Source organism: Brachyistius frenatus, unplaced genomic scaffold (genome assembly GCF_029030835.1).
Source record: "Brachyistius frenatus isolate BFR_SWC_R1_liver_20210118 unplaced genomic scaffold, ASM2903083v1 Contig_1, whole genome shotgun sequence".
Taxonomy (NCBI): domain Eukaryota; kingdom Metazoa; phylum Chordata; class Actinopteri; family Embiotocidae; genus Brachyistius; species Brachyistius frenatus.
The window spans coordinates 5,704,476-5,726,775 of NW_027210600.1; the positions used below are offsets into that span (position 1 = coordinate 5,704,476).

The 22,300-nt window shown below is 41.5% G+C and overlaps 1 protein-coding gene across 11 annotated transcripts in view; it reads right to left on the bottom strand.

Annotated features, from left to right (window-relative positions):
• kirrel3b (kirre like nephrin family adhesion molecule 3b) overlaps positions 1-22,300 on the bottom strand; it is a 156,264-nt gene that overhangs the window by 38,072 nt on the left and 95,892 nt on the right. For 6 of the 11 annotated variants that reach the window (XM_069714436.1, XM_069714777.1, XM_069714687.1 and 3 more), the window contains 3 exons: positions 21,514-21,663; positions 16,399-16,548; positions 3,487-3,656 (listed from right to left, as the gene is read on the bottom strand). In XM_069714436.1, coding sequence (XP_069570537.1) covers positions 3,487-3,656; positions 16,399-16,548; positions 21,514-21,663 — 470 coding nt within the window. The remainder of the gene's footprint in view (positions 1-3,486; positions 3,657-16,398; positions 16,549-21,513; positions 21,664-22,300) is intronic. The other 5 variants (XM_069715253.1, XM_069715174.1, XM_069714940.1 and 2 more) reach the window with 1 other exon arrangement.

Here is a 22,300-nt window from a genome sequence, read left to right on the forward strand (position 1 = left end):
ATTCACCATGTAAGCAAAAGCTAATTTATACATTATTAATATTCTGATAACCCTGGCAACTCCCCTTTGATTTGAAATCAAATGTATCTTTAGGTTATATTCAATCAGCCCCTTTACATTCTGCACCACACAAGGGTTCCTGCACCTAAAAGAGTTAATTGCTTTACTATTACAGGACTGTATGCATGCAGAACTGACTTCTTTTTGAAACCATGGTCACAGAGGTCTAAAAGGTTTCTTTTGTTTGAATTGATACACTGCTTAACTCAAAATGATAATTTCAAAACTAGCTCAAAGCAATTAATTGAACTCATCTATAGATCACCTTTAATTTTGAATAGTGAACAAAGGAGAAATAAATAAATTGGCTTGCCAAAATCTTTTGAAATCATTTAAACCTGGAACAGAAGATTACATTATATATACTGTTATGTATACAATACACCTGTCTCAATGAAAACAAAGTAGATGAAACACTGCCCTCGTAAATTTTAATTAGCTGCTTTATTTGTAAATAGTTTCTCACCTATTACTCAGTGAGTGCGATGATTAAAATGCAATAAAGTGCTGTAATTACACAAAAACTCCTGAGTAATGAAGGTAAGAGAGAGAACAAGCAGCTGCTTTGAACATTTCTAGGAAAGAAGGTTGGAAAAACATTTTTACTTCTTTTTTTTTTTTTGCACTCTCACCTGGCATTAAACACTGACATGATTTTACTGCGAAGCTGAGAGCGTGTATAATAATAATAATAAAAAAGACGCACTGTTCTGTTCTTACAAGCTAGAACGGCTCATAAAAATGTCATTACTACTTTCTTTTATTTATTTTTTTAAACCTCCTAACACTGAGATAACTCCCCAGTCTCCTGCTCACCTCTCGCCTTGCCACAGCAGCATTCAGAGAAATATGGAGCGCGTTGGGGGAAATGACTCTGGTCGGGAAATGCATCATGTTTTTCAAATGATTTGTTGTACCGTTCCAATAGAAAAGTATCAAACGTGCACACCTCCAAACCACAGCTCAGACCTGCAGGCTGCACATTACAAACAGGCCTTTGCTGTTTGCCACTGAGCAGTACCACTGGAGCAGATGGAAGTGGAGCATTTTCAGGAAGAGAGAACATTATTCAATAATTTACTCGCAAGTCTTGAGGTTTGAACCATTCACCCTACTTCTGCCTCTTAATTATTTGGGCTACCTCCTCCATTATATACTACAGCTATGTTTTTAGAAAGCTACCCTCACTAATGATAAGCAATGTATCATTTCAGTGACTCTCTTCGATGGTAACACAAGCCAAGTGATAGCTTTAATCACAAACATTCTCTTTAACCACTGGTCCAGTAAATAGTTTTCTATGGGGTCAAAGAGATGAGGTTTGGAGGCCTACAGTGGAAAATTATCTTTGGGTCAGAATTATCATTACACATGACACCATCAGGGAAGCCATTTCTGAGACTCCTCCACCACATCTGCTCACATTAGTCCTTTTCATCTCTGGGATATGAGAAGACCATCGGAGCAGATGATTATGCTTACAAAATGTCCCCACGCTGCTCTCCGGACCCAAAAAAAGAGTCATCTTCTTTTAATTGAAGCCATTGCTTTTTAATGTTGGGCAATAGAGATAAGAGGGGAGAGGCATATACTTGGGCTCAGCGCAGGCATGTGAGCATCCATCAACTACCAGCACAGAATGTCCTCATATCTGCCTTCGCTCTGAGAGGAAGTGAATGCAGGAAGCACTCCCCGCCCACCATTAGCAAACGGCACCTCCAGCAATCACTTTATTCAAAACGGCCTGGTGCCGTACCTCACTCCAATCAATGGCATTTATCTGCTCTTTGAAAAAAGCCGATAATGGGACGAGGCAGCACGGGGAGCGAGGGAAGGCGGGGGAGGTGTTAGTACTCTAAAGTGCCCCGTCTCTTTATATCTTTTGTTTAAATGGAAATAGAACATGACAGTGGTGAATGCATGATTAGCCTTGAGGGCTAATGTCAATCAAGAGTCTATGGGGTCAGGTGATCCAAACGCCAGGCTGGTGTACAGTGACTGCCGTGTACTACGACACGATCTGTCATGGAGAATCATACAGCGCCGTGAAAAGGTTCAGGCGGATTCCAGCACAGAAAGTGACGTAGTGGATCTTATCACAGGTTGGGAAGATAAATGCCACCGAAGCAGGAGATCAAAACACCAGAGAGAGACGCACAGTCCTTGATAGCGCCGTGATCTCGCCATCTGCTTGTCTGACTTGATTTTGTAGGCTGGAGAATTAAAAGGCCAGCACATCTTTTAGTAATCAAAACACAACCTAGATTTTTTTAACAGCAGTCTGAATGCTCAGACAACACTCACCAGACAAAGTGCTGATTAGCTAAGTTTAGCACTTTTTTTTGGTAGATATTTACAGCTAAGCAATATCTGCAAAGCTGTGAAGTAATGTGTTTTTTTTTTAAAAATTCCTTCTACCTTAATTTCTTTCCATTTAAAAATGGTCTAGAGCAGGGGTCTCCAACCTTTTTCCCTGAGAGCTACTTTGACAAAATGAAAGTGTCCAAGACACACTCACGTTTCGTAATATTTAATCACATAGCTGAGCTCCACGCCAACCAGCTGAATAAGCTTCTATATATGTGAACAATAACAAATTGATACTCACACATTTTGTATCGCAGCCTAAATTCAACAGCATGTGCATGCTTTTTTCTGTGTGCACATTGAAGAGTGGGGTATTTCCTGTGTGTATGACTATACAAATGTTCCCTTAATGAGCACCGCAGTGCACGCAAATTGTGTGTAGCCAAACTGGTTTGAAAAGTGTCAAAACCTAATGTGGCCGGACCGTGTAAGAAACTAGATGGCTTTAAATTTGAAAAGGCACGATGTTCAGCTTAGCTGCGGTGTAACTTTGATCTCTCACTCAGTGACAGACACTCGCTTTATACTGTAGGTCTGGCCCTACTGTTGCTGTCCAGCCAATACGATTGTATTTATGTTATTTACCTATATTATGAGCACACATTTCTTTCCAGCTCAGTGTGAGTCTCTGCTGTGTTTCTATCCTCTGATCTATGTGTCTCACTCAGGGCGGAGCTCTGTGCTGCACTGACACGGTGCGGAGCAGACACAGGTGAAAGGAGCGGGCTGAGATTGTCCACTCATTAATACATAAAGTTGATCGCGTCGTTTTCTCGGGCAGGTTGGCAAATAAATAAATACAAAATGCTAAAATGGATTGACATAAATGGCGGCTGTCAATATACCCGAGTGGCCGGCCCAAGCAACTCTATGTTTGGGAAACGTTGCATGTTGTTTGAACCTTCCGCAATCAACTCAGAACCGGGCCGTGCGCTGCTGGTAGGTCACGAGCTACGGGTGGAAGACCCCTAAACCGGAGAAAGCACAGCCACAATGCAACCCGTCATCTCATCCACCAACCCGTCCCCAGCCGGTCTACATACTTGGTATGACACACACCTCTATGCTTACCTTGGAGTACATGGCCCCGTTAAGGACCTCTCCATTGCGGATCCAGATGATCGAGGCTGCAGGTTTGGCGTTGTCGGCGTGGCAGGTCAGGTTGAGAGGGTCGCCGGCCCTCAGGCTCACCACTGGCCCGCCACTGATGACTGGGTCTTCAGGGGGAACTATTGAAGCAGACAGGAGAGGGAAGACAGGAAGGAAACCAGTGTGTTAGCCATGTGATAATGAAGAGGCTGCATATTACTAGGAAACCAATATGGATTGTGTGATTCACAGCCTTATTATGATGATTAGACAGCATCCACACAACACGGTGGTACTAAAAATCTATGATGAACCACATAAGACTGAAGTAATGACAAATGGCACCTGCAAGGATTTGACAGCATGGTGCTAACCTTGGCACACAGTTAGTTCCACTATAATGGGTGTACTTATGGTGTCAACAGGAGACCAAACTTTGGTTTATTGTATACAAATTAGGTTTCCTCAGAAAATAAAATCAACATCTGTTGTCACTCGATCATGGAAGGTAATGACTTCACAGTGAGAAATATATTTACTCTGTACTTAATGGAGAACTCAGCGAATGGTGCGGGTTAGAGGCGAGAAAAGCTTTGCAGAAGTCACAGCATGATTCTCTAAATAACAATCAACTCTGTCATCACCCAATGCAGATGCGGCACACATGTAAATGTCAGGATTAAATGGAATTCAGTCAATGTATAACCCCCTCAGACACAGAGATGTACATTTCTCCCCTCTATTTCTTTGAACTTTGACAAATACAACAGAGATGAAAGCATCACAACAGTGCTATATGTGCTTCTAATGGCACTGATCAAAGTCCTAATCCAGTTTTACCCATGAGCTGATCTGTTTTTTCTCTCCCTTTTTTTTTTTTAGAAGTGAAACGGCAGTGAATTATTGATTGACCTGAGTGCTCATTACAATGCAGATCTGGGGCAAGATGAAATCAAAGGCTGCAGGCAGCTGCCATATCCCCCTGCAATAGCATCATGATTGGAAGGAAGGTTGTTATGGGTTAGATTTGTCCTGTCAAACACGCGTAAGACGAATGAAAAGAAAGAAAATGTAATTTCGGATGCTTTTGTACATTTAATGACAATAATAATGAAAGTGCTCTTTTATGGCAGACATAAGTGAGCTTGTGGGGCCAGAAAAGTTTCTATTCTATGTTGCTCAGTCTTGAAATGAAATAACTGTCAGGAACATTTGTTATGACTTTACTTAATGTAGTTTTAGTTTGATGTAGTTAAATCTGTTTTTTTGAATGATCAAACCAAACCCCTGGTTTTATTTCAAAGTTATAATCCTACGATAAGTTCATTAAATCAAGCCACAGTTTTGATACTATTTATGGTTGAGATTTTTTTTAGCAATAGCCATTTGTTTTTTACATTCGCTAATTACCTCTTTATTTAATATTTTTTATTGTTAGTGACAGACTGTTGTGTTGATTGTGACTATGATGAGAAGAACAAGGGACCATGAACATGAATGTCAGCCTCACTGCTCACTCAACGCTGCATCTGAGCCGTGTTTGGTTATTGCTAATGCAAACCAAACATTTCCAGCTGATGCTGACACAAATGAAAAGTTTTCCACTAATGAAACAGAGATTAGTTTTATTGTGAAGGACTAACAAAGAATTCACTGTTTATCGTTGCACTAACTACTGTACGCATGTTAATCAGAAATGTGCATTTTTGGTATGGCTGTCAGCAGATCAATTTTAATATTGCAGATATTAATCGAGGAGCAGTTACAGTGAACCTTTATTTTAAGAGGTGCAGGTGACAAAGCATCTCCTACTTCTTAATGACACTGTGCTCTGCTGTGGCTCCTAACTACTCGTCCATGTGCAGGTGCAAGTTTTTGTGAGTTTTTTTGATTGCGCTTTAAACACATAGACGACTTCCTGCTGTATTTCTGACATGAAAGGTGCTCAAGCTGTGTTTGCTGTAGCGTTAAAACAACAGCTGTAAGGTGAAGATTTTCTCTCATGCAACACGATTAGGCCAAAATCTAGTGTTTGGCTAAACCATGGAGGAAACACTAGACACCTTTAATTTGAAACAAGAGCTGTTAATTTGAGGTGGCTACAGTAAGTTGAGGCATTCGGCTGACCAGTTGTACTGTCACTCACTCAGTGACAAACTCAGTCTAAAACATAGACACATATGAAAGTGGATGTAGCTTCTGGGACAGAAATATGAGGCCAATGCAGAAGTGCCTTAAGCTGCAATACCACAGAGTGCCACTAGAGGTTTGCTCCGAACAGCCTTCCGCTCCGTAGACTCCTGTTCAACTTCTGTCATGAAATAAGAAGTCCATACATTTTTCCCACAAATCATGTTGGTTTTGTTAGCTAAAGTCACTCTTTCTTATTAGTTTACTGGTGATCCATCTGAAAATAATTCCATTATTAATTCGATATTAGACCTCAAAAAGCTGGAATTTGAGGGCATGTCTGTTTGATTGACAGGCCTGTGGTGCAGTCAGGTTCCCCTTGTTGGCAGGCAGGATTGAGTCAGATCCCCCGCTCGTCCAAATATGGTAACTCCTGGCTCCAAACTGCTACAAACTAGCAAGATGGCGGTGGCCAAAATCCAAACTTGAGGCTTCATAATGGCCGATCACAAACTTATGTCACTATTGGTTGCCGCTCGATTTAAAAGGCTGACCAAAACTGGTCACGTGACCTTTGTAGCTTAATGACAAATGGGGCAGCACGTTAACAGTAACACTACACTTCAGTTTGTCAAAGACAAACTCCTCTTAGTCTTCATGCTGTGATTGATTAGTAGATGGGGGTGGCATTTTGGCCGTTTTCTCTTATGACTAATGTTATGCATTGCATGGCATTATTAATTAAAAAAACATGAAAAATGTTTGTTTGTTCAAATTATCGGAAAAAAGCCATCAGCACCACACAGTTCCAGGGAGTAAAGACTGAATCAGAGCAGCGTGGGAGCACTGAAGTCTGGACTCTGATGAGACCAGACTACTCTGACTCTGACCAACTGGACCAGTAAATCTGCTATTTCAGAGACAGTTCAGACTGACTGCTTCCTGTTATGTGCTTGGGTTTGAAATGCGGTGTTAATTCCGACTGGCGCCCTTTCATCTGGTCTTCATTAATATGCGTAGGGTTGGGGAGAGGTAGAGGAATCTCAGGTCAGCACAAGCAGATCAGACAAGAGTCTGCTGATCTCGGCAAGTAAGAAGAATCTTTGTGAGAATGTGGTCACCTCCTGGTTCTTTATCAGCAATTGGAAACAAGGTCAAGAAGAGCACATCAGTTTATTCTTATGCTAAGAATAGAGCTACTGCACGGTATGCAAATGAGACAGGGAGCATGAGAAAAGCATTATGAGCAGGGACTCTCCAGACAGCTCTCCCATTTGTCATTAAAGGAAAAAAAAGAAAAAGAGTGAGGCTCAGCGATAGCAGTGTGACAGTTGATTGCAAAGATCCAGTGTTATTGGCTTGCTGTCAGTGCTCTCTTGCACACATGACTGAAACATTAATTAAATGTCAAGCATATAAGGCACCCATAAAAGGTTTTATATGGAGAGGGGAAGATTAGAAAGGAAGGTCTGACAGTATGTGACTGATAGGACTCAGACTTGAATACATCCAAATGAGGTGATTTCCCTGTTATTGCTGAAAGCGCTCCGAACATTCAGAGAAAGTGAGATCACAGGCTTTCCACTTTTTCGCGGAGGAAATATTCCTCCTTTCCACATATTAACAGATATCAGTGTCTGTAAATATGTGTGAGGGGTCAAGAGGTGACAAATAATGAATGTGGTTACACCCTGGCAGTCTGTTTTAATATGTCACCATATGCCTGCCTTTGACCTTTAATAGTCTCACTTGTCTACTATTATTCAGCCTTATGTTTTCCATTGAGGGATGCCAGGGCGCACAGTGCAAGAGGAGTTTATGATTTCATGCATAGTGGAGCTACATGGAAGAGGAAGACACAGGCGAACACTGCTTTGGTACACTTTCAGGTCATGTCCCTCTGGAGGGGAGCTTGCCAGCAAAACAGAGGGTGAACGGTGAACACAACAAGGAGATGAAGGACATGCCTGACTGCCTCCGTCCCGCAGCGTCCGAACCTTTGTGTCTTTCTGCCCTTCATTGTGTTTGAGGTCCTACGAGGAGTGTGGAGACAGTTAGCATGACTAACAAATGAGTGAGCCTCCAACTTGCTCCTTTGGCATCTTGTTGAGATCACCACCATTAAAAGGGGGCGGCAAAAGGTTTTAACCAAGGCAAACGGGCAGTTGGAAAATGGTTGTGAAAAAGCAGAAAACTTTTGTGCTTTTGTGTTTGCTGGCAGATGACAGTCTTTTTGTTTACTGAGGAAATGGGAAGAAATGACCAATGACCCAACACCACTGAATACAAACGAATGACGAGAAGAAAATGATACAAATAGATATTTTGCTCTTTCTCTTCATCTGAGATCTTTCACTGATCCTGTCTTCTGCCTGCCAGGTCTGACACTTATACAGAGGCCAAGCCTTGAACTTGAATCAGCCATCATCATTACTGGGCTGTTTGCAAACTCGGCAGTCCCTAATGGTTCTAAATTAGCTCTTTACTGCAGCCATTCGATGGACTTGGCATAAGTAGTGTGGTCAGTGGTACAGATTGATCGCTCCTCTTTAATTACAGGGCTGACTCACTGCAAACCCTGCTCCACTCACGGCTTCTTTTCCCCCCCTTTCTCTGGGATCATAATGTAATCCCTTTTAGCACTTTCGCAAATTTGCATTCTTCTGTGCATGCACAGACATGAACACTGTCTGCACGCAATCGCACAGACATCAATTTCTGTAAGCAATTCAGTGATAATCAGAGACAACTGATTTAAGATCAGTCAGGAAGGAGCTTGTGCCTGTCTGTATTAATCAAAGATGTAAGGTGTGTTGTTTCAGCTAAAGACTTAACTAAGGAATAGCTGGAAGACACCGCCAGTTCATTACTTTCATCATTTGAAAGGGTTTTCGTGGGGTTACTTTGATTTGTCCTTTGATTCAGTGGCTTCCTTAAATCATAGATGTCATGGCGGGTTATGAGCCCCAAGCAGCAATTTTTTTGTTTTTGTTTGAGAGAAATCCAAATTTGTCTTTCACAGCTCACAGGAACCTCTCCCAGTCCTATAGTTTGGTGTATACAAATATATGTATATATACATATATATATATATATATATATATATATATATATATATATATATTTTATTTTTAAGGAGCCTAAACATTTATGAAGGTCTATCACCTCACAGAGTCTGAGGTAAGACTCTATGACTGCTCAACCTATCCAGCCATAAACCCTGCCTTGGCCTCCTCAGTCAAAAATAAAAAAAACGAGAGTGTGATGTCAGAAAGTGTGGACTTCAGTGAAATCATTTACTTTTACTGCATAATCAAAGATATCCATAAAGGAAACCAAGGCATATTGATGTGTCATTAACTCAGCAGTGCCGGGCAGTAAGTCCGTCACCTCTGGGAGGGGCCTGAATAAACCCTGGGGGTCATAAAGCTGTCTTTTGTCCTATGATACATATGAATTCGGACATAAAATTCCTAAACACAAAGCATAAAACTTAAATTTATGCCAGGGGAAGCTGAGAGAAGTCTATTTCAGTCTGGTAGCAACTGGAGCTGCTCATGGTGAACCTGCTGGGTTTTCTGGGCCAAACCAATATTAGGGGAACATCTCCAAAACAGCCATTTAAATCTTGCGAGGACTCCGGCTTTCCAGGAGTGTGAGGGAGGGAGGAAAAGCAATTTGGAGGCAAATGAATGAGAGGGCTCCACACAAGGAGGAAGGGTGGTGCAAGGGAGGGGAATACTGGTAACGTGTAGCCGCTGTAGCGCTGTGCTTCAGCAGACGTGTCCTGAACAACAATGAGCTTCCTGACATCCATGTCTATTTGAAAAGGAATGCTCGCACGGGCCGCCTGTCACCCCACTGCGACAGCTTGCAGAGTTTGTGATAAATGGATCAGGAAAAATGGAAGACAAAAAGGGAGAGAGGAGAGGAATACCCGGCGCCGGTGGGCACAAGAGACACGTGTGGCTCGCTGGCCCAATTCACCGGCCCTCTTCAAGTGCTGTCATTGTACATCTGTTTGAAAGCCACGTGTGCGCACACAAGACCGGCGAAACAGGATGTGAATGAATGAAAAAGAGAGTGAGAGACATTTATTTTACTCTCAAGCAGATGGCAGATGGCAATCACAAACTGGCAGCCTGTGTTAAATGGATACACAAAATACATTTTCTTAAAAAAGCAGCAGAGGACTGATTTGCAGAGTAGAGCGTGCGACCGCATGGTAAGAAATAATAATCAGGAGGGGAAAACGTGGGATAGAAAAAGTAAGTAGTGGGAAAAAGAGAGGTATAAAGACGAAAGCAACTGTGAATGGCTGGACTACGGAGGAGAGAAGATTAAAAACGCCGGGGTATGCATAGATACACTTTTGGAAACATTTTAATAGGTGCAGTATGGACACACTTAGTAAGCTTTTGGTTGTGTTGGTGTCATGATCTCTGTTAACATTTACAACAACAAAAAAAACCTGGAGGGAAGGAAGGATGAAGATGAGATGAGGAGTGGGGAGATGCCAGAGCTGTCAGAAACGTGCAGCGCTTGCTCCGTCACAGCGCAGCCATGTGCAGCCCCAGAAGCTGCTCTCCACAGATTGGGAGGGTGCTGACATCGCTGCTCACCACTCGGCTGAGTTGTGCTCTACAACTGTGTGTGTGCGAGTGTGCGCAATTTGGGAAGTGGGAGGCAGCAAATTCCAGATTCAGATTCCAAATCACAGTTAAAAATTAAAAAAATAAAAACACTTCTTATTTTAAGTTTCTGCCAATAATCAGCCCTTGTGGTTGTTAAAAATGTCTCCATGCCAACCATCAGTTTGCTGACAACAATTACAGTTAGCTGAAGCAAACCTGTTTACTACGTCGAGCGAATTCAAATCAGCTCTGCACCTGTACACAGTTGGTACTGTTGTTTTGCACAGCTCATGTGTTTATGTCATTTCTCCTCCTTCTGTTCAAATGCTGACAGGAAAAAAAACAACAACATCCTACATACAGTCTGCTTGCCATAATCACACACCTGTTCACAGCCTCTCTGATATCATAGCTGTAGTTATCATCCCATCTCGTGTTGCAGACAAAATGGCAGAAAAGGCAGCACAATATGAATGCTACAATCAAATTTTCTCCCTGGAGTGACTGCCGTTTAGGACACCCTATCTATGCTTATACAACTGAGATGCTTGACGAGACCTAAATCGACTTTTATAGGAGACAAATTGGTTACTTACATGGTAAGCTGTGAAATTTAATAAGAGTTTCTCGAAAAGTGGCTCATTTTCAACAGTAACACTCAGTAAGAGAGTTTCGGATGTGGCTGATTTCTATGACCTTAAATAACGAAATGAAAAAAAAGAAAACAAACGCACAAAGCACCTGCTCCTTTTACAATAAATCATAAAAACGAAGCGGAATTACAAACACAACTAAAGTACTAAACTTACTCATTAAACCTACTCCTTACGTCTAATATAGTTTACAAAGGCACCACACACTTTTGCTAAAACACACATTCACGGATTGTGTGGAATAGTTTTTGGGGTTTTATTCCCAACATGAAAATGTCTAATTCTTCAGTACATTTTTTCTTTCTTCTTTTTTTTTTTTTTGCCCTCAAAGTTCATTTCCATTAAGAAAAAGATGGCAGTGTGATCCTTGCGAAATAATAAATTCAGACTTATCCACAGAAATGGCTGATTCAGCTTTGGCAGTTGGAAACAACAATAACAAAAGATACCCTTGGGCTTTTGTGTACATGAATATTGTTACTGAAGCGTGGGTCCAAAACATTAACAATGCAGGAAAGGGAAAACAAATATCTCGCACACAATGGTTCATTCAAATGGCATGCTATCAATTATGTTTGTCAGACGACCAGCATCACATTGTGTTTATGAATGCTTTCATTTCGAAAGATCTTGTGGAAGGTCTTTGGGTTTCACCCCCTGCAAAAACTGCAGATATATCTCATTTTAATAACTGAGTGAACCGTATATGGCATCGAATCAAATGTAAAAGCTAACAAAATAGGACGCTGGAAGGACTATCATCACACAACAGAATTAACTTAGTCCATATGAAGAGGAAAAAAAATTGCTGCACCATTACATGCAACTGCAAACCGCTCACCGTGTCTTTATACAATTATTAATTTTAACTGTATAATTAAAGATTTACACATTTGCGAGTTCATCCGACAGAAGGACAAGTAATTTGGTAACTTTTTGATTATGGTATGTGTAATATATATTATGTAATGTTTTGAGATTGCACCTGCATCTGTGATATATGCAAATATTTTGAATGTATACAGAATTATTACCATAATTGCATGTTTTTTACTGAACCTCACAGCTGCACCAGCGTGTGGTAATATTTTGTTCTGATGAAGATTCAAGCTGTGTAACCCCTCTTCATTTGCTTCAAGTAAGGTTAAAATTATAAAACTTTTCCAACTTCTGCCTGATATCATTCACGTGGTCTGCAATGTGACCTCGATGACCCTGCGCTGGGCAGAGCTGGAATGGAGAAATAATAACAAAAACATTTATCAAAAGTATAAATTAAACCATGCTCATCATCCATGGATCTTCCTACACTTTGTCACATCCTTTGCAGTCTTATATTTGAAAATGAAATTATATATAGGTACTGCATGGCTCAAGTTAAAAGGAGTATCAATAAGCAGAAGATCTGAATTAATTACCCAAGGAAGAAGAAACTAAACAGACAGCAGTCTAGCTCTAATGAATAACTTGAGAGAGACAGAGTTAATTGACAGAGAACAAGTTAATAATATTGGTCATACTAGCCACACTGTTATCTTCTGAATTTATCTTTGGCAAACGCATGCTGGGCAATTTTAAAACTTCAATGAAAAGAGATTGCATGGGTGTACAAAGGCTCTCTGCATTAGTTTGCAACTTAATTTGCTATCCTTTCAAGACAGCATTTCAAATTAAGAGAACTCGGTAATCAAAAAAATTCACGTCTCTCCATTAACAAGGAATGATTTACTAAATCATGGAGAAAAATAAAGGGAAGAAAAAAACAAAATATAGACATGGCAGCGATGAGTCAATAAATGGCACCATATTTTATTGTAACTTTACAAATTAGAGATAACTGATTTCAGATCAGTCACAAAGGAGTTTGCTTGTCTGTATTAGTCAAAGGTGTAGGCTGTGTGGTTTCAGCTAAATATATACCTAAAGTATAGCTGGAAGTTATACAGCCAGTTCATGACTTTCATTATCTGAGTAATGAAAAGATTACCACACTCCAGATTTACAAAAAAAATAGAACACCTTCCATGAGGTGTTTTAGCCAAAGACCTTAATCAAACAACAGTGATCTCCTTCTGCTTCGTTCTAGTGGTCCCCAACCTGAGGTAGAAAGATTAGAGCAAAGGTCTGGAGAGGTGCCAACTTGCTGCAAGGGATATAATTAGCCTCAGGGGTCTTTTTTGGACCTGAAACCCTCCATTCTCTTCCTTCATGACTAATTCACAAGACCTTGATTCTCCTTTGGCATCTGAGGGTTAGCCAGTGAGCCGTGCACATGCTTGGACGGGTTAACGTCACTGTCTGTTTAGTTCCTGCAGCTTTTTGATGACAGAAATTCATTACAGTTTAGAAATGTTGATGCGGTCAGTGTTTCTTTTTTAAACCACCTTTCTCTTCCTCTTTAAGTGTTGACTGAAGTGGATGGAAGTGAAACAAAGGATTTCCGTACATATTCTTGCTCACTTAAGGTCGAAGCTGCTGCGTATTTGGCTCAAGTGAAACACGGGCCGTTCAAGGACAAACTCAAACCATTAAGAAGCAAAGCAGAAAAACATACAATTTCCATTCTTTGGCGCTGATGTGAGTAAACATTTGTGTTTTGTTATTTGCGAGCTTATCAAAGTCGAGAGGAAAGCGGTTGCTCTGATACGGTGCACGGAGGAGTTTGGGCTGATATTGAGTTATGAAAGATGGAGGGGAGAGTTTTAGATTTATTCTGCTGTCAGTTCAGAGAAGGGAGGGGTGTGTGTGTGTGTGTGTGTGTGTGTGTGTGTGTGTGTGTGTGTGTGTGTGTGTGTGTGTGTGTGTGTGTGTGTGTGTGTGTGTGTGTGTGTGTGTGTGTGTGTGTGTGTGTGTGTGTGGGGCCATAGCTGTCTTCCAAGTCGATAGACACACTCTGTCACCACTGGCAAGTAATTGACAGCTTGGAGTTTGCAGTGACACAGACCTTGCATACATTTCCTCCATTACCTTGTGTGTACGTCAGCCTGGAGTTCTCCCTGGCAGTGAATTCAGGAGTCAGCTAGCTTGGCAGGGGATTAAACAAACACCTTCTATTCAGGCTTGTGGGGAGTAATGATAAACTCTCTCAACCTCAATAAGCTAAATAGGTAATAAAGGCTTCCCCTTTCTCATTGCTGGTTACTTATAGAAATACAGTTAGGCCGACTGCGGACATATGTTGCTCGCAGTCCAAAGTCAAGCATTTACAAATTATGTTTCGTTGTTTTAATTACTTAGAGTAGACAGTGAATACTTTGCCAAATGAGAAAATCACAGTTTTCCAAGGAGATTAAAACAAAAACTAAATGCAAATCATTATTTGCATCCACTAGTCATGGCAACGGTTCACTCCTGTCTGGGGATGTTTTCACAAGAAATGGCAATTTCCTTACAGAAATGCGAACCCATGGGTTCCACCGGGCACGGTTTCTATGATATTGCAACGCTATTTTGTTCTGTCAACTGCACAGCTTCACACCAGGAGTGTTTCAGAGGCAAAATGTTTTGTCTGCTAGATTTTCTTTATTTCCTGATTTGGTCAATTTTTTTTTTTTTGCTTTTTAGTGCCTCAAACTATGCTATGTTGTTGAATTGCTTATTTTTCAGTCTGTTTGTTTATTGTTGTTATTTCCTACTTTGTACTGTAGACAATAGACATTGTTAATACAGTTGGTCAACCTCATGCTTACTTTGTAAGTATTTCACCCACAGTGCCTGTAGCTGGAGGAGAATGCATTTCTTGTCCAACTTCAAAGACCAAAGGGGGTTAGTAGTGATGTGAGGTAGGATCAGGAGTGTTTAATTGTGAAAATTGACTAGATTCTCCTTATTATACAGTATCTCTGTCTGACTTCCTGCCCAGCTGAGCTGCTCGGTGCAGCTCAACGCAGCTTCTGTCTGGCTTTCGTCAAACTAAATTATGCACGCATTTTTAGTAAAGCGGAGCACTGAGCTGTTTCTTGGATGCTACAGACACACGCTGCGGCACGTCTGGTGGAATCACAAGCACTGTCTAAACTGGCAACGATCAGCTTCGGTGGCTGTGTCGAAGTTGGAACGGGACGCAGCCGTTCCTGTGAAATTCAGCATTAAATATCGTATTTTATTGATAACAATGTAAAAAGCAAAACGGCCCCACATGAAGATTTAGTTTAAAGCTGAACTAAGCAAATCCGTTGACACTGACCATGTTGAAATGGTAGGAACTGTCAGTCACTCCTTTTTCCCTCCAGTGTTTGACACGATGATCAAATGGCAAAATTTCTGAGAGCTCTACATCAGAGCAGCTAAACGGTGAAAGATGTAGAAAGAACAGTGAAAGACAAGTGCAGTCGCAACAGACAGTTTTAGCTCTCAGATGGAAGTATCCATAATTATTCACTTATATCCATTTGCAGGGGACTTGGCAGCCGGAGAAACGTTCTGCTGCAATTTGTCTTCCACGTCCCTCTTTCTCTTGCTGCCTTCTCCCCCTACAAATCGTTAGTTTCACTTTTCATTAGGCTGGATCAATAAGTCGGATCAGTCGCTGGTGAGGACTGCGCGGCACACACCCCGCTCAATCTCCCCGCTCTTTTTGCTCATTCCTCCTCTTGCTCTCTTTATGCTCTGTCTTGGACTCCGGCTATCTGTTGTCCAGGAGAGGAAGGCCGTGAGAGGCAGCGGAACGCTCGAAGGGCCCGAGAAGGAGTCGTGAGCCAGAAGTTGGACGAGTGCTACCCAAAAAGGCGGAAATGGCAACACTGAGTGATAACCCAATAAAGTTTAATTAAGAGCCTGTAACCTCTCAAGCTGACAGTAATAATGAAAATGGAGGCTGCATGCAGAGGAAGGAAATGAGAGTGGTAATGTAAGGGTCTGTAAAAGTGCAGTCATATTGACACTGTCAACCAAATGTAAAATATTACCACTGATTTAATTCCTTTCCGATGGTTTAAATAAAAGTCTATCTTTTGTTCTCAGAATTCAATGCGATTATTTCATTATATTTTGGATAAGGCTGCTTGTGAATGCTTTTGTTTGTGTGTTTACGTGTATGTATGTTTACCTTGCAGGCGGAAAGTGAACAGAACTACAAACCGTATACTTTTATTGTTGTAAAGCATCCGTTTTTTTTCGAGCTGCTGTCCAGTGTTTAGCTTCAAGAGTATTGTTTTTGGTTGAATATGGTAGAGTCTGGCCCTTATGAGCTAACTGTCCTGTTTCCCTTCTGATCACCTAGGAGCTCTTCACAGTATTGTATCAAATAGAAGGCACAAAAGATGCTAGTTTTTTTTTGTAATGATTTCACACACATAGCGAAGTCAATATAAATAACTTCCCCTTAAGTCCTCTGAAGCACTTCAAAAAACTAGAGTGAAACACTTAAAAAGTAACGAGGGAGTGAGGAGCCAATGATGTCAGTGGGGGTTGGCGTGAGTACAGTGGTATTGTTTGGAGTCTGTGTGTGCTCAGTTCTGACTTACCCAGCACAGTGAGACGGGCAGGACGGGATCTCATGGCAGCCTGGACGGCCTGGCACTCAAACACAGCGTCATCCATCAGCTCAACGCGCTGGATTCGCAAATGGTGCTCTCCTGAACCGTGGTCGCCAATCACTGTGTAACGAGGATAGCCTGCAGGCGCAAACACATTTGTTAGTTTTAAATCACCTTCAAAATCAAAACACTGCTCATCTGCCAAGAGTAAGGAGGCAGATTTGTCATTTTTAAGCTTGTCATACAAACGGCAGCAACAAACAGAAAGGAAATACAAAAAAGATAATTGTATTTGGGATATGTAACAATGTGTGTCTTCCTATATGATACAGTTTATTGATAAATTGTCAGTTTTAAGGAGTCCATGTTACAATGCACAATAACAGCATGTGAACTAGCCTACAATAGCAGGTAATCTAAATAGCAAGGAACACATGACTTTATTGGTGAGCATCGTCTGATCGTTCTTTTGTTAATTCACTCACAATACATTTTCATACAGGCTTTTATAGCACTTCTGGTAACGTTAATGAGCTGCTGTGGTGGTTGCTGCATTCTGCAGAATGATGTTTTACTGCAACCGTAAACAGGAACAGCTCGACTTTGAGTTGTTTCAGCATTGCTCTGTGAAATGATTTATAGTTTAATAATGCAAGAAAGCAGAGCAATATCCAAGAGACCTGGGCGTTTTACACAAGTCAAGCGAGATGGTTTTAAAGATATCCCCGTAACTATTATCGAAATATGCATTGCGAGTGTGTTGTGGAGTGCATCCCTCCATGGGGGCAAATAAGCAGGAAGAATAATGTGTTTAACCGGGAAGCTCTGTGGGGTATTTCACATGCTTTTGGAATTGCCCATCTCTGAAGATCGCTTTTCTTTTTTCCCCCTCTCGCTCCATCTTTCTAATTATTATGGATAATGTCTGTTCATAAAAATTGTACTCTAAAAAACATGAAGAATTTCCAGCTTTGAATTGCTTTTTTCAGTAGTTCTTATGTAATTGATCAATAATGAAACTAGAGGGCTGGAATCAGGGAATTTTACAAGAGAACAAGGCCACACTTTGAACAAAAGGCTCACTTTGTAAAAAAAAAAAACCCACTTCATATTTTAGACTTACCCATACCATTTCCATTCCAACAAAGTCTATCCGTACTAGTGTTGGGTTATTTCCAACAAATGTTGTGGAGCTAAATATTGATTTCTCAGTAACAGCGAGCCAATGAGTCACTTCAGAGCTACCCTCAAAGACTTGAGTCTCTCATTTTAGAGGGTTTACAGTCTGATTATATGTTTTAGCACCCAGAAGAAGTTTAACAAACTGGGCAGCCTTACAACAGCTTTTAAGTCCTTGAATATGTCTATGGCAAAAACCCATCGTATGCTCAACGTCCAATTACTGACTGTTGCTTCATTGAATCCAGTAGCCTTTAATAGAGCATGAAGTGGGCCTCATTATATGCTGGTGGGGTGAGTTACAGCCGATTAAGCCATTCTCTGCATTTCATCCTCCTACGTGTAGCCTTTAATCTTCAGGGTCTATACAGTAGGAGGACAAAGGACAAAAGAACACCTAAACATAAAACATTAAAGCCATGGAGAGGACAAACAGAGGAAGGCAAATAAATGGCAAGTTTGCTCAAATGAGTAAAGGTGTTACGTTTTTTTGGGGGGAAAGGTTGTCACGGTGATGACACAATATCCCCTTTCTTTGGATATCACGTTCCTTGCAACAATGTGTTCTGCACTAAGGAATAGAGGGAAGACTGTAAATGCAACAGGGTTACCAGAGACCTTATCACAACTAAATGCATCCATTAATAGCATAAATAACTGATGACTGAAGAGGAGCTCTCTGCTTTTCCCATGCTCAGAGTAATGCCTAAAATAGAGGACACATCATTACATGCACAAGGTCACCCAGAGAACCATTTTGCTTCAGTTTTATGTTCATTGATGAGATTCAAAGCAATAATGCCATTGCGCATCACAAGGGTAATGATCATTGCGCAAATCTGAATGATGTGACCTTGAGTTGACTCCAGTCTATCGCTTCACCGTACCTGCTCCGGCAACAGAATGCACTTCATGTGCACTTTGTTTTACTCGTCTTAATTGTAGTGAGGTAGAAAGCCATGTACATTTTTCTTACACAAACAGATGATCTTGCCAGTTAGCTCACGTGTGCCTCTGGCAGACTAAGACTAATTCTGCTTTGTGAGGACATGGCTCTGTTCCGGTTTTATTTCTGTGCATTAGCCGGATACCAAAAGGAAAAGTAATTTGCATTTGCAGCGGATAGTAAATAATTAGAATGTTATAATCTCATTTTCACAAACATACTGTAATGTGTTTTTGTCTCTTCATAAGCACCTTGATCATGTCAATATGATTGAAATTACACTGGCACACAAAGACTGATCACCTCTGCACATGTGATGTGTACCCATAAAGGACCATTGATCTTAGATCTCAGTGAATTTCAAAGACACAATGTGTTACTCAAAGCAAACAATGTAAAATAGACCCATTAAGGAGTAATGAATCCATCAGGGGGGGGGGATGGATTTGTCTTGAGGCTGAATCAATGGTGTACGTGCACGTGTGTGTGTGTGTGTGTGTGTGTGTGTGTGTGTGTGTGTGTGTGTGTGTGTGTGTGTGTGTGTGTGTGTGTGTGTGTGTGTGTGTGTGTGTGTGTGTGTGTGTGTGTGTGTGTGTGTGTGTGTGTGTGTGTATACGGCTACTTGAGGCGTGGCCTGGTGATTTATGGCGTTTACCTCAAACACTTTTCCCACAGTGAAACCACTAGGGGATAGAAACAGGTTTGCTGCAGCTGTGAACAGGTGACTGGTGTTTAATTTGCTCTCCTGAGAGGCAGGAGTGACAAACGCTTGCTTCTAAAGGTCTGCCGTCAGTCTCTCCTCTCAAGAGCTCGGTCTCCTTTATGCATAAGTGCATGGCATAATGTGTACAAACATTTCCCTCTCCATCTTCCTCCTCTAGGAGGATTCACTTACAGCTGCTTTGTCTATTGTCACCGTCACCGTGTGCAACAGACACATCCAACGTCATGCATATTCATGACATTGATTGGTATGTCGATGCTGCTGTGGGGCTACTTTACTTTTCTTTAATTAGACTGGAAAAGCGTGACACAAAAGGGAATGAAGAGGAAATTCAGGGACTGATAGGAATCACTGGCTTTTGTGCTGTGATTTCTTGCGCTGAATGGTGAAAGAGTTCTCTCAGTTTAATCACTGCTCCTGTGAATGGAAACAGGTCCCAGGCGGAGCACGCTGCCAACGCAGCTTCTTTCTATGAATAGTCGAGCAGACCTATATTATTGAAATGCTTCATGCAACAGGATTCGGCGCACTTTTTATGTATACAGCTGCCACTTTCCTTCTCATTGTGTACATCTTGCAGTGATGTACCGTCAGTCTTTTACTGCTGCATGCATTACTTGTTCAGGTAGGCAGGAGTGATAAAAAAGGACAGCTGTGCCTGAGCATTTTATTTTGTCATCTGTCTCAATAGAAACCACTCTGTCACTGTCCGTATGACACTGTTGATTTTGGAAAACTGTCGTATGCAGGCGGGTGGCCAGTCGTCTCCATACAAAGCCGTGTGCCTTTATAACACTGCGAGAATGGTTGTGGAGAGAGCCGGGATTATTGCATCCTGTCTGTGACTATTCATTGATGTGTTGTTAAAGGTCTGATCTACGGCATGGTAGCACCCTTGAGTGTGGCGACCCAACATTCCCTCCTTTTTTCTCTTTCAATTCCTTCCTCGGACTTTGCCTATTGCTGAAACAAGATTTAATCTCAATCGCCTTGTCTTGTTAAATCAATGAAATAGAAGAGGATAAACATATCTGCCCCACCCTGACCCTGAATAAAATTGTGCTCTCTCTCTCTCTCTCCCTGCCTCTCTCTTTCATTCTCTCTCGAGCAATCATAAGTACTCTTCCCTGCCTGCCTCCTCTTCCTCCAAAGGAGACTTGAAGATTGCAGGACTATTGTTTACAGCTACCTCTCAGCCTCCCCTGGGCCTGATAAGGACCTGAAGAGAGAATAGGATGGCTTTACTGGGGCTCTGACGGCCGCTGAGGTTTAATTACAGGCCACATCGGTGACAGGGAGGCCCTCTAAAAGCATTTGCTAAAGGTCAGAGGGCAGAGGACCCCCAATCTCTAGTGCAATGCATATTTAATCAGTCGTGATCATAAGAGACGGCTGTGTTTTGGAAACAGCTACAGTTGGATATTGCATCATTGCGCCTTGAATTGCAATTAACTGCAGATTTTTCAGTGGTCACAGATGGGAGGTGTGTGAGGCCAATTAGAGAGCTCGAAAATAAAGGCTGTGCCCTTACACTGTATCACATTCTGCTGTGTGCGGAGGGCTGGGTAAGCATTCAAATTCATCTCTGTTTTGGGGGAATTTAATAATCATTTTAATAAATGATGCAGGTGTAGTGCAATTTTATGGATTTTCTTATTCAATAGCTCAAAAGGTTGTAAATATTTATTTAGAGGAGTGACGAGCTTCCTTGAAATTCATCAATGTCATGAATATACATCAAGCCTCCATTGGTGGAACAACAAGCTACTAAATGACAGTGCGGCAGTCACTTTTACTCCAAATTAAACAATTAACACAATCATGCATGAGGTGCAGTGTAATTAGAGGACGCCAGCTACTCTTCAAAAAGCCATTTAGCAGCCCGAAGCACCGGAACAACACCAGTGCAACCACTGATTTCGCATTTCATTTGAATGTTTCTGTGCTTCTCTGCTAAACACAAAGTATAGAAAATTAAAGTGCATAAAACACAGAGACAGAAATACATTTTTGATTGTATTTGTTCACGTTGAGTGATAAAATTAATACACATGTAAAGTATATTTTATTTTTTAACAAACTATTATGGTACCTCTGTGATGTATTTGGCAGAGGTTAGCTTGTTGACATGTGGGGGCTTCAGATGACAAAATGCAGCCATTCAGATATGACAGTTATATCAGTGCAATTAATAGAGCAAACAGAGGGTGATGGAGAAATGCAGGATGACGAGGCGACAAATGCTGCTTCTTACCGGAGAGATCTCTGCCCACTCCCAGTGCCAGGCCGTCTTTGATCCACAGGACAACACCATGGTATCCTGGGATAGTGCAGGGTAATGTCACAGGCTGGCCTGCCACCACCACCAGGTCCTGTGGCTGCTGGGAAAACATGGCCTCTGCCCCTTAAGAACCAAAGAAGAAGGGAAAGGTTAGGACCGACCTATTTAAATCAGTTATTCTAATGTAATCAAGAGAAAAGGGTATTGAACATTCAAGCTCAACGAGGAGGATAAGTCTGGTTTTACAAACACCTGCTTTCAGTGTTGTAAATGCAGAGGAAAGGGTGGAAAAAAAAGTGCACAATACGTCCATTTTCACCAATTTCACTCAAATATCTTGTCAAACTCGTGTTGAAAGAAACCCTAAAAGGTGATATACAAATGTGGCACCTCCTTTCACTATTCATGATACAGAGATAAGATACTGTACATGCTTCAGAGATGTCAGTGCAGCTCCAGGACTGAACCACAGTCTAAGAGACAGCCGTCACAGCTCAGCTTGGTTCATTTATGAAGGATGTCACCGTACAGATGGGCTGGGCCCATACACACCACAGCAGATAACACAATCTTGTCTGCCAACACTGCTCTAGCGGCATACATTAACTGGAGCTCACACTCATGTATTCCAACTGTGCAACTGCTATTAGCTGCACTCTTCTATGGCGTGTTCAGGCGGAAAGTAGTGTGCAGTGAACTCCATTAGAGGCAGAGAGAGTGTTAATGGGGAGGGGTACAGTGGTGGTAGAGGTGTGTGTGT